Source organism: Ascidia mentula, chromosome 1 (assembly GCF_947561715.1).
Source record: "Ascidia mentula chromosome 1, kaAscMent1.1, whole genome shotgun sequence".
NCBI classification, from domain to species: domain Eukaryota; kingdom Metazoa; phylum Chordata; class Ascidiacea; order Phlebobranchia; family Ascidiidae; genus Ascidia; species Ascidia mentula.
In genome coordinates, this window is record NC_138566.1 from 23,545,635 (window position 1) to 23,557,911 (window position 12,277).

The 12,277-nt window shown below is 37.3% G+C and overlaps 3 protein-coding genes across 3 annotated transcripts; all 3 read right to left on the reverse strand.

The window, feature by feature from the left end:
- Positions 1-1,725: 1,725 nt before the first annotated feature.
- On the reverse strand, positions 1,726-5,274 carry LOC145890128 (amine sulfotransferase-like). Its single transcript, XM_082981168.1, has 10 exons — positions 5,211-5,274; positions 5,049-5,142; positions 4,361-4,462; positions 3,932-4,218; positions 3,041-3,154; positions 2,862-2,971; positions 2,508-2,649; positions 2,294-2,409; positions 1,900-2,059; positions 1,726-1,835 (listed from the first exon to the last, which is right to left on the reverse strand). Exons 1-10 carry the CDS (start codon positions 5,272-5,274, stop codon positions 1,726-1,728), a joined length of 1,299 nt encoding a protein of 432 aa, XP_082837294.1.
- On the reverse strand, positions 5,084-8,083 carry LOC145890137 (sulfotransferase 1C3-like). Its single transcript, XM_082981174.1, has 6 exons — positions 7,843-8,083; positions 7,428-7,541; positions 7,270-7,379; positions 6,851-6,992; positions 5,211-5,373; positions 5,084-5,142 (listed from the first exon to the last, which is right to left on the reverse strand). Exons 1-5 carry the CDS (start codon positions 8,081-8,083, stop codon positions 5,318-5,320), a joined length of 663 nt encoding a protein of 220 aa, XP_082837300.1. The 3' UTR covers positions 5,084-5,142; positions 5,211-5,317.
- Positions 8,084-9,211: 1,128 nt separating this feature from the next.
- Positions 9,212-12,215, reverse strand: LOC145890146 (sulfotransferase 1C3-like). The gene is made up of 7 exons (XM_082981183.1): positions 11,975-12,215; positions 11,075-11,188; positions 10,886-10,995; positions 10,222-10,363; positions 9,889-10,004; positions 9,383-9,545; positions 9,212-9,321 (listed from the first exon to the last, which is right to left on the reverse strand). Exons 1-7 carry the CDS (start codon positions 12,213-12,215, stop codon positions 9,212-9,214), a joined length of 996 nt encoding a protein of 331 aa, XP_082837309.1.
- Positions 12,216-12,277: the final 62 nt, after the last annotated feature.

The following is a 12,277-nucleotide window of genomic DNA, read 5'->3' on the forward strand; positions in this document are numbered from 1 at the left end:
TCCAAGACCACCAACAACAGTCCAAAAAATAGTGACAATGGCAAACACAGCCCACGCACTCAACATCTTGTTTTGTTTTTCTAGGAAAAAAGTATAAAGTGAGTTTCTGGTAAGTACATGATGCACATTTTTTACTTGCAGCTAAAGAAATGAATACAGAATTAATAATATTAGTTTAAAACAAGTTTTGCTGTACTTTTAGCATCACAGCTATTATCTTTAAAAATCTCGAACATTATGTCCCTAAAACTGTGCAGGAAAGTCCTATAACACATTATGGATGTGTTGCTAAAGTATAATAGCAATCAAACATTATCTGGGATCTTTTTCGCATAATAAACAGAAATACATTTTGATGCAGCACAATAGGCCACAAATGTTAGTTCGTTAAAATTTTTTAACAAATTGTTCATTTATCAGAGATATATACTATAAACACACTAACTTCAACCAAAGTTTTGATACAAATAATAATACCTTTTCTTTTCAAAGCTTCGCTCAAGAATCCAACACAGAACAGTAAACTGCTTCACGGTTTCAGAATGCTATCTGCGCAAAGTGATCAACAAAAACTACGTTAATCCGGGTCACTTTGAAATCAATAATATTAAAAATATTCTCTATCACAGTTATTTAAAGTTTTTATTAATGTTGGTTAACTCTATTAAATATTATAATATAAAAATATAATAGATCAGGTAAAAAAATTTTACATAAATTTATACTTTTACAGATAAACGTTTCTGTAGTTGCGGATATATGTTACCTATATCAACCAGAATAAACGTCATGTGATTTTTTTGTTGTTTACTATGTCTGTGTGGCGTGGACATAAAACAAGACTTTGAGTACATTCGTGTTAAATGTAAAAATCTTTTTGATTATTTAAGTGCCAGAAATCATTTTTTTCTGTTCAGCATTGCAGTAATTTCGCATTAGCAGGTTTTTCCGTTGTAACACTACACAAGGCTATTAAAAAAAATACGCCACGAGCCTATTTGGGGTCTCTAAATGTGATTTAGTAAGTCGGAATAAACATCCACAAACCTGGATGATACTTCTGTCAAAATTATTCACAGAATTACTGATTGCGATAAGGTACACGAAAATCCGCATGATGTCGCAAAGTGAAGGTTTGCCAAGCTCTCCCAGCATCCAGTTTTGTATTAAATCATAGAAAACTGTTTTAGTTTTCTATGATTAAATGCCTCGGAAACCGTTTTACATCTTCTTATACCATATTGTAAAACAATATTGGAAAATACAAGCTGTTTGCTTGGTGCCCAACTTCGAATTCCCTTGCATTGTTCACCCTCTAGTCACATTTTGACCCGCCGACATTTTTATTAAGTGTCCATAAATGAAGAAACGAATGTAGGCTATTCATGTGGTCAGTGAGTGGATGTTCAAATATAAAAATTTGAAATATTAGGACCTTTTGGCTAATAAAATGGTTTATGTCTACTTTTCCTTTAAACAAAATACATGTAGCCTATATGTGCTGCTTAATTACCTGCAGTGCCCGCTATACGCAAAGGACAATATTTTGAATCAGTGCAAATAGAACCTATAACTTTTTGGGTGCTAATTGTTGTCGATCAGCGGGGAAGTAATATGATATTAATCGACGAGAAAAACCACGACCCATTCATTTATTTGTTAATATATTTACAGAATCAGAAACATCTTGTTATAAGCGTACAAATTGTTAATACAGCATAATTTCTACTCATAAATAAATTTTATATCGGTGTCTCCCAGAATTTCTTCTACTTTTCGGTCAACAAGTTCAGATTGTGCCACAGTCAAATGGTTTCTCCACTCCCCGATTTCACCTAAAAAATACCGAAGTTTTTTTGCATTTCATGCCTTTTGTCTTTTATAAACACTTTAGACAACCTTTTCGGAATATTGTAATGCCAGACTTGGAATCAAATGTTTTTCCGTAAGATTCCTTCATCGCTTTAAATGACGTTGTTTCAACGACATTATTCAGATCTTCTTCATTCAATGGATGACCAATGAACTCCGCTATCTTCTTTATCTCCTTTTTAGGGTCCTTAAAATGAATTATGTGCTGGTTTGTTTTAGGGGTTTGTAAACAGCAGTCTATGAAACCTGATGAAGTTGCATATAGAAAGACACACATTTTGCTTTCACTTACTATATTTTATAATTAGGGAACATTTTTGTCTTTTAAACTCATGTTTTGTTTCTCAACCTAATATTCCATTTTCGACTAAAATACATAAAAAAGAGTAAACGCGTGTTTAAAGATTTTAAATTTTTGTACTTTTTTCATTTCCTCGAACATCAGGAAAAGCACATTGTCATCATTTTTATGCTTGTACCATTCCCTTACACACTCTAAATAACCTTCTCCTTCCTTTGCAAATGCATGCTGCTTGCCTGCACAAACCAAATTCCAACATTTGAATTGGTATTTTACATGCTCAATTTATACATTCTATACACGTTATTATAATATGGCTTTAAATAAATTCAACCTGCAAGGCACATATCGTAGAAGTCCTTTTCATTTTCCGGGAGCAATTCTTTCCAATGGTCCATTTTGGCGAAAGGAAAGTTTTTAGCAAAGTTTCTCCACGAGACCATTTGATCCTTGGGATTCCTTATCACATAGATAACCTGACTCATATAATACAAAATTGTTCAACACGCTATGCAGCACAAATAACACATTATGTTTTTGGTGCTAAAAAACTAAAATATGTTTTCCCCTGTGTTTTTTAAATATTGCATGAAAAGTGAAATGTCGCCGCACCCTGCTGCACAGTCAAGCACACAGTGTAAAACGTTGGTGAAAAGTTCACCTCGGAATAAAGAGATAACCACGCTACCTTAACTCCCATTTCTCTGTATCTCTTCATGTTAACAAGCGGGGCTGGGAGATGAGTTCCAAATACTTGCTGTGGGAAGGAGAGTTTCTTCCAAATGTCATATTTGTATTCTGCCAAATTAGATCTTAAACAATTTTGGTATTCATATATGACCACGTTATACCAAATTGTACACTTACTCGGTCCGAATTCTAAGTAACCAATAAAGCGCCTAAGAGTTGAATATTTCTGCAATTCCTCTGGATTCTTGCCGTGAAGAATGTGTTGCACCACAGCCAGCGTCCAGGTTGTTCCTATATGGTATAAAAAAATATAATAGGCTAAAGAAATAATGTCACCGACTTCTTGTTTGTCAAGCGCTTTTGTTTATTCAACTGTAACTTTTCGTCGCAGCAAATGTTTGCCCCAGACCACACTGCTCCGCAACCAGAGCGTTACGGTGCCAAACGTTTTTTCAAAACTGTAACTTTTTATCAAGTCGTAAGAGAAATCAATTGAAAAATGCTTTAACCAAAACACTAGCAAGACTATACCCTCTCTGCATTTAGTTTGAAAATTTTCTTTTGACTTGCTCTCAAAATTGTCTACCGCAAAACATAAATCGGGCGTCGTTGAACAAAAGAAAATACTAAAATGTACTTTGAAGTAAATGTGTTACCTATAAGTTTACTTCCATTTTAGTTGCGCCGCCGAACGTCAAAGGTTTATGAATAGCGACTTCAGTTTGTATAAGCGAACAAAAACGTCCCCCTGAAGTTGCATGGCGGTTTAATATCTTAAACTGATTGGTAAACATATACTTCAGCATGTGACTTTTATCGCGAAAAGCACACAAAGTTGAAGTAATGAATAGAACACAAAGTTGTTCTCTGGGACGTAGAAGTACTGAAGCGTAGGTAGTTAAACATTAATTTACAGCGTATAGTGAATACTAATCTGTTTAACTGGGTTACTTATACTTAGGTTGGAAATAAGATTGTTTCACTCAAACGAAAATACAAAATTGGGACAAGCTTCTCTCCGTTTGTGTTTGTTATGTCTCGCGAATTTTTAATTACTTGTTATAATACCTGTTTTGGGGTAAGTGGCAATCAGAATATCCCCTTTGTTAAGCTGAAGTTCATCGTAAGCGTACTGTGCTGTTTCCGGTTCGAAAAACGGAAGCAAATGATAGCCTTGCATCACAGGAGGTAACGCTTTTCCAAATCCAGCTTCCTTTGTATGCTGCAGTACTCGCATGGCGTCGGGCACGCACTCTTCTGGTAAAAGTTCAATCGCCCCCATAAACATTTTCCGCATTTGATCCTCCATAATTTTAAACACGTTTTTACAGTGACCTAACAAATCCCCTTGATACCTATAAAGAGTATTGAAAACTAAATGCAAGAAAAATTCTAAGGACACTGTTGAACTGTCAGTTGCCCATTTCAAATGCGTTGCCTAATATCGGTGCTTATTCCGGTTGCCTGGCTTTATGGCAGGCGCTAGTCAAACTGTACGGCCCGTGTAGTCGCACAACATAACCTCCCTGATTTGAGGCCGCGGACTTCGTCCTCTCACTCGTTAAACATTTGCTCACACCTTCAATGTCTTTATGTGCTCTACGCATCGACAGAAATGGTCTAGGGGTCAACAAACCAACTTATACCTCTCACCTGCTGCTGCAAATAAAAAAATAGAAATTCTAAAGAACCTCCAAATCAATAATTGTGTTTAATTCCCAGCAAAAGGTAGAAAATATTGTATTAGGGTCATATTGAAAGGAAAATCAATCTTACAATCGCATTAACACTCGGATGATGGCAAATAAAAAAAAGAAAAGGTTTGTGCGCAACAACCAAAGCAAATGTCGCCATTCTGCACGTACTATTATAAAAAGGGCAAACACTGACAAAAGATGAATGCTAAGCCGCGATTAAATCGATTTTCGAAATAAATTGGGACTTGTTGCATTGATTGATGAAAAACACCTGACACCTGACTATTATTTGGTGAAATGAAAAGGAACACATCCCAAGCACATGCTTTGCACGAAGAAGGGTGGAAAATGGACCAGAGGCATCCTTACAAACTCCACCATGCACACAGTGCACAAGTTTCTGCTTTCGGGATGGTATTTGAATTTTATTAGTGTTTTAACATTTTTCACATGTTTTCACAAAAGTTGTGTCTTATTCATAGATAAACTTGATGTCGGTGTCTCCCAAAATTGTCATCACTTTTCTGTCAACAAGTTCCGATTGTGCCACAGTCAAATGGTTTCTCCACTGTCCGATTTCACCTGAAACGTATATACGATATATATTTGAGTTGCAAAGGGGACTGTAGAAATTGCTTCTCCTGCATAACCTTTTCTAAACACAGAGATGCTGTTTACACAGTTACGTCGTTTATTTTCGTCGTTGGTTTTCATGCTTAAAAAGGAAGTCTTCTCGACGACGTTGTTCAATTCTTCTTCAGTCAGCGGATGTCCGATAAATTCCGCTAACTTCTTGATTTCCTTTTTGGGATCCTGTAATTTTTGTTTAAATTTCTCTCCAAAAGCGATTGTGTAATTCATATTTCGTCGCTTAAATTCAGTTTTGCTTTTTCTAATGGCAATTCACAAGTATTTGTCTACCCCACGAATATTTTACCCTTAAGATCGGATACACCCAGGTTGTTGAAATTATTTTTGTTTATGTCATTTCTTTTCATATTTTTTTGTTGCTAAGCTTTTATTGAAAGTAATTTTAAACTCAGGGTCGCTATAAGGTTGCACAATTTCTTTACCAACGTTATGCCAAGTCTAAACCGTCGAAAAATCGAAACTGTTTGCTTTCAACTCAAACAACAGTTTACGTGTTTTATGTGTGCCAAAGAGCCATAATAACCGATGAGAGCTGCAGACAGGTGTACACACTTGTTACATCTTGTTTGCCAGTAATTGCCGATTTCTATGAATGCGCATTTTTCTCTACACTAATGTGTGTTGCAATATCATACGGTCTGTGACGCAATAATAAGAGACCAGGTTTTAAGTGACAACGCAACGTGGTTTTGTCCTTTTTGTGTCCGACAACTGTGCAGCACAGTGCTACGTCATTTCATTCTTGCAAAAGGTTTTTTGTGTTGCGTGCGAGCATTTTCTGGTGAGTCTATTTGTACATATGTGTGAAACGACTGAAGTACCGAATAACCGAAATGTGTAAATTGTAATTTTGGCAAATTTAACTGCGATGACTTAGAAGTCAGTTCGCTGAACAGTATAGCTGCCCTTGTTAAAGTGATAAAGTTTACACACGGTGTTGACGCTGTCTTTGTACTCGCAGTGTCTCTCTTGCATTTGTACACACGTGAAGCGTGGTGTATTCAATCTTCTGTCGCCCAAAGTTATCGGTAAGCATTGTGTGTGTTACGTCATAGTGGCGCATTGTAGTTTATGCTGCCTGTTTCGTTTAGGTGTGCGACAGTAACTGCTTCGACCGTCTTTGTGGTCCAGAGTTTCCCGGTTCCCAAATAGTTGGTGAGCCTTATGCTGTAATTATCTACGTGAAGTGTATTTGCTTGACACATTGCCTTCTGTGTAGAAACCGTGTTCTAAGGGTCCACGTGTCCTAAGTGTCTTTCGTCTCCTCCCGACGTCTGTATCGTCTACATTTCAAATACATTCCATCTTGCGTACGAGTGCGTACTGCACATTTGATAACAAAATAACATCAACTGAGTGAGCGAGCGAGTTTGAGGCCCATTAAAGACACGCGTTTCAACTGCGGGAATTCCGCCTCGTGTGACGTTCTCATCAGTGCAGCTGGTAACTGTGGCACTGCTGTGATAGCTTTAACACCAGAAGGTAAACATATTTCCATTTTGTTGTACCTTTAGGTCAATCATACATGTCGGGACAGTTTACGTGTAATTTTGGCGATTTCTGTGCCACAAAAAGCCAGGACATGCGTAATAACATGCGCTTTACAGTCAGCGTTGTTTTCCATCCAAGACTTACTCACCTGCAATGCACAAGTCATAGAACTCCTCTTCGTTCTCAGGCATCAGATCCTTCCATTGATCCATCTTGGAATGGGGAAACGAAGTTATAAAATTTCGCCAAGATACCATTTGATCCTTTGGATTTCTTACTGTGCAGATAACCTTTAAACTGAGCCATTTTGGTAATTTGCATTGACACTCAATTGAAACAATCGACCAAAAATCTACTTTTAAAATCAAGCTAATTCGTCCCACAATTGCTGCAGTGCTGATGTTTTTTGCAGCTTCTCGTAGTTATTTCATTGTATACTGGAGAGTTATATCTGGATCTAAATTTACAGCCCGTAGCAATAAAATGTTTTATTTTTCCTGCAAAGTCAATTGTATCGTAGGATTAACCTCATGATTTATGAACTTTAACTGGAATTAAAACCTATACCTTAGCTCCATTTTCTCTGTATTTCTTTAAATTCAAAAGCGGAGCTGGAAGGTGTGTGGCAAAAACTTGCTGCGGAAAGGAAAGCTTTTCCCAAATTTTGTATTTCAAAGCTAAAATAGAAACAAGTGTTTTTTTCTGGCAAGCAAGAGAAAGTGTACCTGGTCCCATTTCGATGTAATGCAGAAAATAGGTAAGAGCCGAATATTTTTCCAAATCTTCAGGATTTCTACCGTGCAAAATACGCTGCACAACTGCTTGCATCCATGTACAACCTAAAATTAGGTTTACAAATACATTCAATCTTACTGCAAGCTAAAATTAAACTTTCTTCCTTAAAAGTGCTTATACGTAATACTAATTTATCAGCATATTCTTGACATGGACAAAGATTGATTGTTTATCGGTCTAAAAAGGTCAATGAGAAAACCTGATCGGGATTCATGCCGAGGATAAACTTTGGTGGTTCTAAACAAGCATTATATCGTAAGCCATCGAGCAAGTGGTTGTACCAAAAGTGTATTAACGAGTTTTGAAAGCTCCAGCTCGTATTTTTTTGTTGAATCGCATTCTTACCTGTTTTCGGGTATGACGCAATCAAAATGTCACCTTTCTTTAAGCTCAGATTGTTATAAGCGTACATGGCAGCTTCTTCTTCAAAACAGGGTTGCAAATAGTAACCTTGCATAACCGAGGCCCGACCAGTTACATCAAACGCCACCCTTCGGTGCTCCAGTACTTCCATTGCCTCGGGTATGCATTCTTCGGGTAGAAACTTCAATGTTTGCATTCCCTTCTGTTTAATTTGCTCACCCATTTTACAGTGAAACGTGTATTTACACTGTGAAAAGGTACATGGTCAATTGATGCTTTCAAGTGTCCCACTTCAACTACTTGTCTATGAGCCATTAAGCACAACTACAGTTCTTTCTTAGTGTATGTTACCTATACATTTACAAAATATACAGACTGCTTTACCAGGACTTTTGTGGTTCATTGATCTGTAATTTCACTTAACTCTCAACTTTGCCGCCTAACGTAGAATTAAATGCAAGTCTAGTTGTTAAATTAAAATTCTAGAAATATTGTAAACCTATGGAGTCCAAAACCCAGAAAACGCAGCACTGCATACAAACCTATGGAGTCATTGATCCAGAAACGCAGCACTGGCAAGAAAATGACACTCGTGATCGTGACATAGCACTGTTCAAGCGTATCACAGCCTATACCGAACAGCACATTTGTCAACAATCCCGGCAAATAGGCCGTGTTGTGTTTTCCACAGACTCTGCTGTCGGATCAGATCATGACGTAAATCTCCATCATAATTCAGTCAGGTCATGCAATCACCCAGTTCTTTGTGCAGATATTCTACTGACAATACCTTATTTTATTGTATTGCATCAAACGCAGCAAGCTGTTGCCAACGCTTTTCTGTATACGTGTGAGTCAGTGGACGTCTCTGGTGTTTTTCCGACAGCCTGAAGGGCATCCGGTGACAAGCTCGGTCAACAAATTATACAGTTGGTGTGGAATTTATAGTTTGTTTCGATACTTTTGCAGGTAATCAAGCACGCACAGAAATGTTTGAAAAACCCGACACTATTGAAAAAGGTAAATGAGACCAGAAAGAGCATCTTAGAGAGCAGAGGCTGGACAGAAATGGAAGGTAATTTACACTTTGATAAGCCGCGGGTGAAAAGAAGATGTTATGCATGACTGTTAAGCTGTCCCCATACATGTACAGCAACATAACTGCAATAAATGAAATGTTCTGAAATTTGAACAAATTGCATCAAATTTTGTATTTTAATGCAAACTTATCGGATTTTATTAATTTGTGGAACCTCAAGAAGCCTTTTTTTATGGCGCTTCTCAGAGTCCCAAAACAAATTAATAAGAAAAAAATAGTCAAACTGCTTAAAAAAGTATTCACTATTTTTGCTCATTGGTAAATAAATTTGATGTCGGTGTCTCCCAAAATTTCCTCTACTTTTCGGTCAACAAGTTCCGATTGTGCCACAGTCAAATGGTTTCTCCAATCTCCGACTTTTCCTTGAACATACATTACGCATCCATGTTGAAAGGCGAATGAAAAACTATTTAAGCTGTATACCTTTTCTAAACCGAGTGATGTCAGCTAGGGAGTCAGATCTCTTTTTTTCTTTGCGGCTTTTCATGGCTTGAAAGGAAGTCTTCTCGACGACGTCGTTCAATTCTTCTTCAGTCAACGGATGTCCGATGAATTCCGCCAACATTTTTATCTCCCTTTTAGGATCCTGCAAATTACATTAAAAACAATATATCGATATTATTCAATAGTATAAATGTCTGTACAAACTTATTTCTGCAAAAAATGTATTTGTATGCATTTTGTAACTATACCTATATAACTTAAATACCCATAATGTTTCTTCGCTACAGTTGAATCCACCAATATTGCTTAGGTTAAAATTGGCATTATTTTTAACTGTTCGTTATGTGTTCACTGATTTGTTTTGCATATTTGGTTACCAAACATTTCAAGGAAAGTAATTTAAAGTGGATTGGTTGGGTGTCGTTGCCGGGTTCCACAATTTCTACAAAAAAACATTAGAATACTGAAGAAGTCAAAACTGTCACCTTTTTCATTTTCTCAAACACGACGAAATAAAAGTTTTTATCGTCCTTGTATTCGTACCATTCCCTGAGGCAGTTCAAGTAACCCTCGCCTTCTTTCGCGAAGGCCTTTTGTTTTCCTGCATACAGAAAACAAAATTAAACTGGTTTTAATATATATAAACCGGTGCAAATTACTCCACATGAGAACTCGCTAAATGGTATTTTCTTGTGGCAGTTTCCCAATAACTTTAGAATATCACTTTAGATTTAATTTTATGAAGGCAAGTTAATAAAAACGGTTCCGCAAGTAAAGTTCATCAAACTGTCAATATTTTCGTTCCACGGCATCCTCACCTGCAATATACAAGTCATAGAACTCGTTCTCGTTTTCTGGCATCAGATCCTTCCAATGATCCATCTTGGAATGGGGAAACGACATTATAAAATTTCGCCAAGATACCATTTGATCCTTTGGATTTCTTATTGTACAAATAACCTGTAAATTTGAATGTTATTTTGGCACTTTGTGTTTTTATGTTACCCAAGCATATGGGCTCCAATTAATTCAATGATAAAATTTCGCCCAAAATGATTCCAAATTTAAATTAAAAAAAACAGAATTTAAATGCCCTTTGTTGGTTTAAACCACAAAACGTTCTCATTTTTATTTTTGTCCGTTTTGGGCAAGCCTCTGAAGTAATTTCCTGGCGTCAAAATTATATTCTAGACCCATGGATTTGCTCAGCAGTGACGTAACGGCAATCCTAATCATTTCGATAATTTTTTTGTTTACATTGTGTTTCCATTCGTGTCGAAAGTCCCTGTACCATCCCCGTGACCTTTTCACGCCCCGTCATTTGGGTTTTTCTTATGCAACAGTTAACTGATTGCTTTGGCGGATGTGAGGAAATAGGAGGTCGGTTGCAAGTTTGATTTTGAAAAATAACAAAACTGCTGCAGTAAAGCGCACGGTGATACCGATTGTCCAGAAACAGTCAAAAAGCGGTCGTTATAATACCTTAGCTCCATTTTCTCTGTATTTCTTCAAATTCACAAGCGGAGCTGGAAGGTGTGTGGCAAAAACTTGCTGCGGAAAGGAAAGCTTTTCCCAAATTTTGTATTTCGAAGCTAAAATAGAAACAAAAATTCCGTCTTTTCTTAAAGAGTCAGCAAAACTCTTGTAATGTTATAATAAAAAATAATTTACCTGGTCCGAATTCGAAGTAATGCAGGAAATGGCGAAGAGCGGAAAATTTTTCCAAATCTTCAGGATTTTTACCGTGCAAAATGTGCTGAACCACTGCTCGCATCCAAGTTGTTCCTAAAATTAAGCAAACGTTCTATGAACACATCTGTAGCGAAAAACGCAGACATATTTGGTCTAGCTATTCGTGTTTCCATAGCATTATATTCTAAAGACTATAGACCAAGGTTGGTGGCACGTTGACGGTGAAAATAGCAAAAGATTTTCAAATTACAAAACAGCATCTTAGGAACATTAATAACAGATTTGTTAATAATCTGAGAATAAAAAGACTGGCCCATACTATTGCTAACATTGTCATGTTTCACACGAAAACCGTTTCGGCAAGAACTTATGCCATCATCAGTTTGAATGACGCGACTGCTGCAGCTCCATCATTATATGGAGCTGACCTGAATGGCGTCACAGATAAGGCTCGCGCGGGTGGTGACGTTATGTTGTTATCGCCCACACACCACTAGAGGCGGAAAAAATGCGCAGTAAGCGACGCAAAACGTTGCTGTTTTTATAAACAGCGACTCCATCAGTAGTAGACGATACCTGTCTCTCGCCAACGCAAGGATTTGTGGCTCACTAAACTTAACCTTGTGAGTCGGGTGGTCAAGTAGTTATTTGCACACTTCCGACTTTGGCGATCGTTTGTGTTCAGCGATGCGCGCTGCCGAAACGTTTTTCGTGTGAAACATCACAATGTTGGCAATAGTATGGGCCAGTCTTTTTATTCTCAAAACAGCAACGATTTAAAAGTTACATGTTTTGGGAGTAATGAACATGCCATGAACATAAGGGATTTATTGATTTTCGCTCATTATTGTTATCATGAGAATCCAATCGCATTCTTACCTGTTTTCGGGTATGACGCAATCAAAATGTCACCTTTCTTTAAATTTACATTGTTGTAAGCGTACATTGCAGCTTCTTCTTCGAAGCATGGCTGTAAATAGTAACCTTGCATAACTGAGGGACGGCCTATTACATCATACACCAGCCTGCGGTATTCCAGAACTTCCACTGCCTCGGGTATACATTCTTCGGGTAGAAACTTCAATGTTTGCATTCCTACATGTTTAACTTGCTCTCCCATTTTTGACTTTCCATTCGAACGCAACTGCAAATGGTTATATTATGAACCAAATGCTCTTCTGG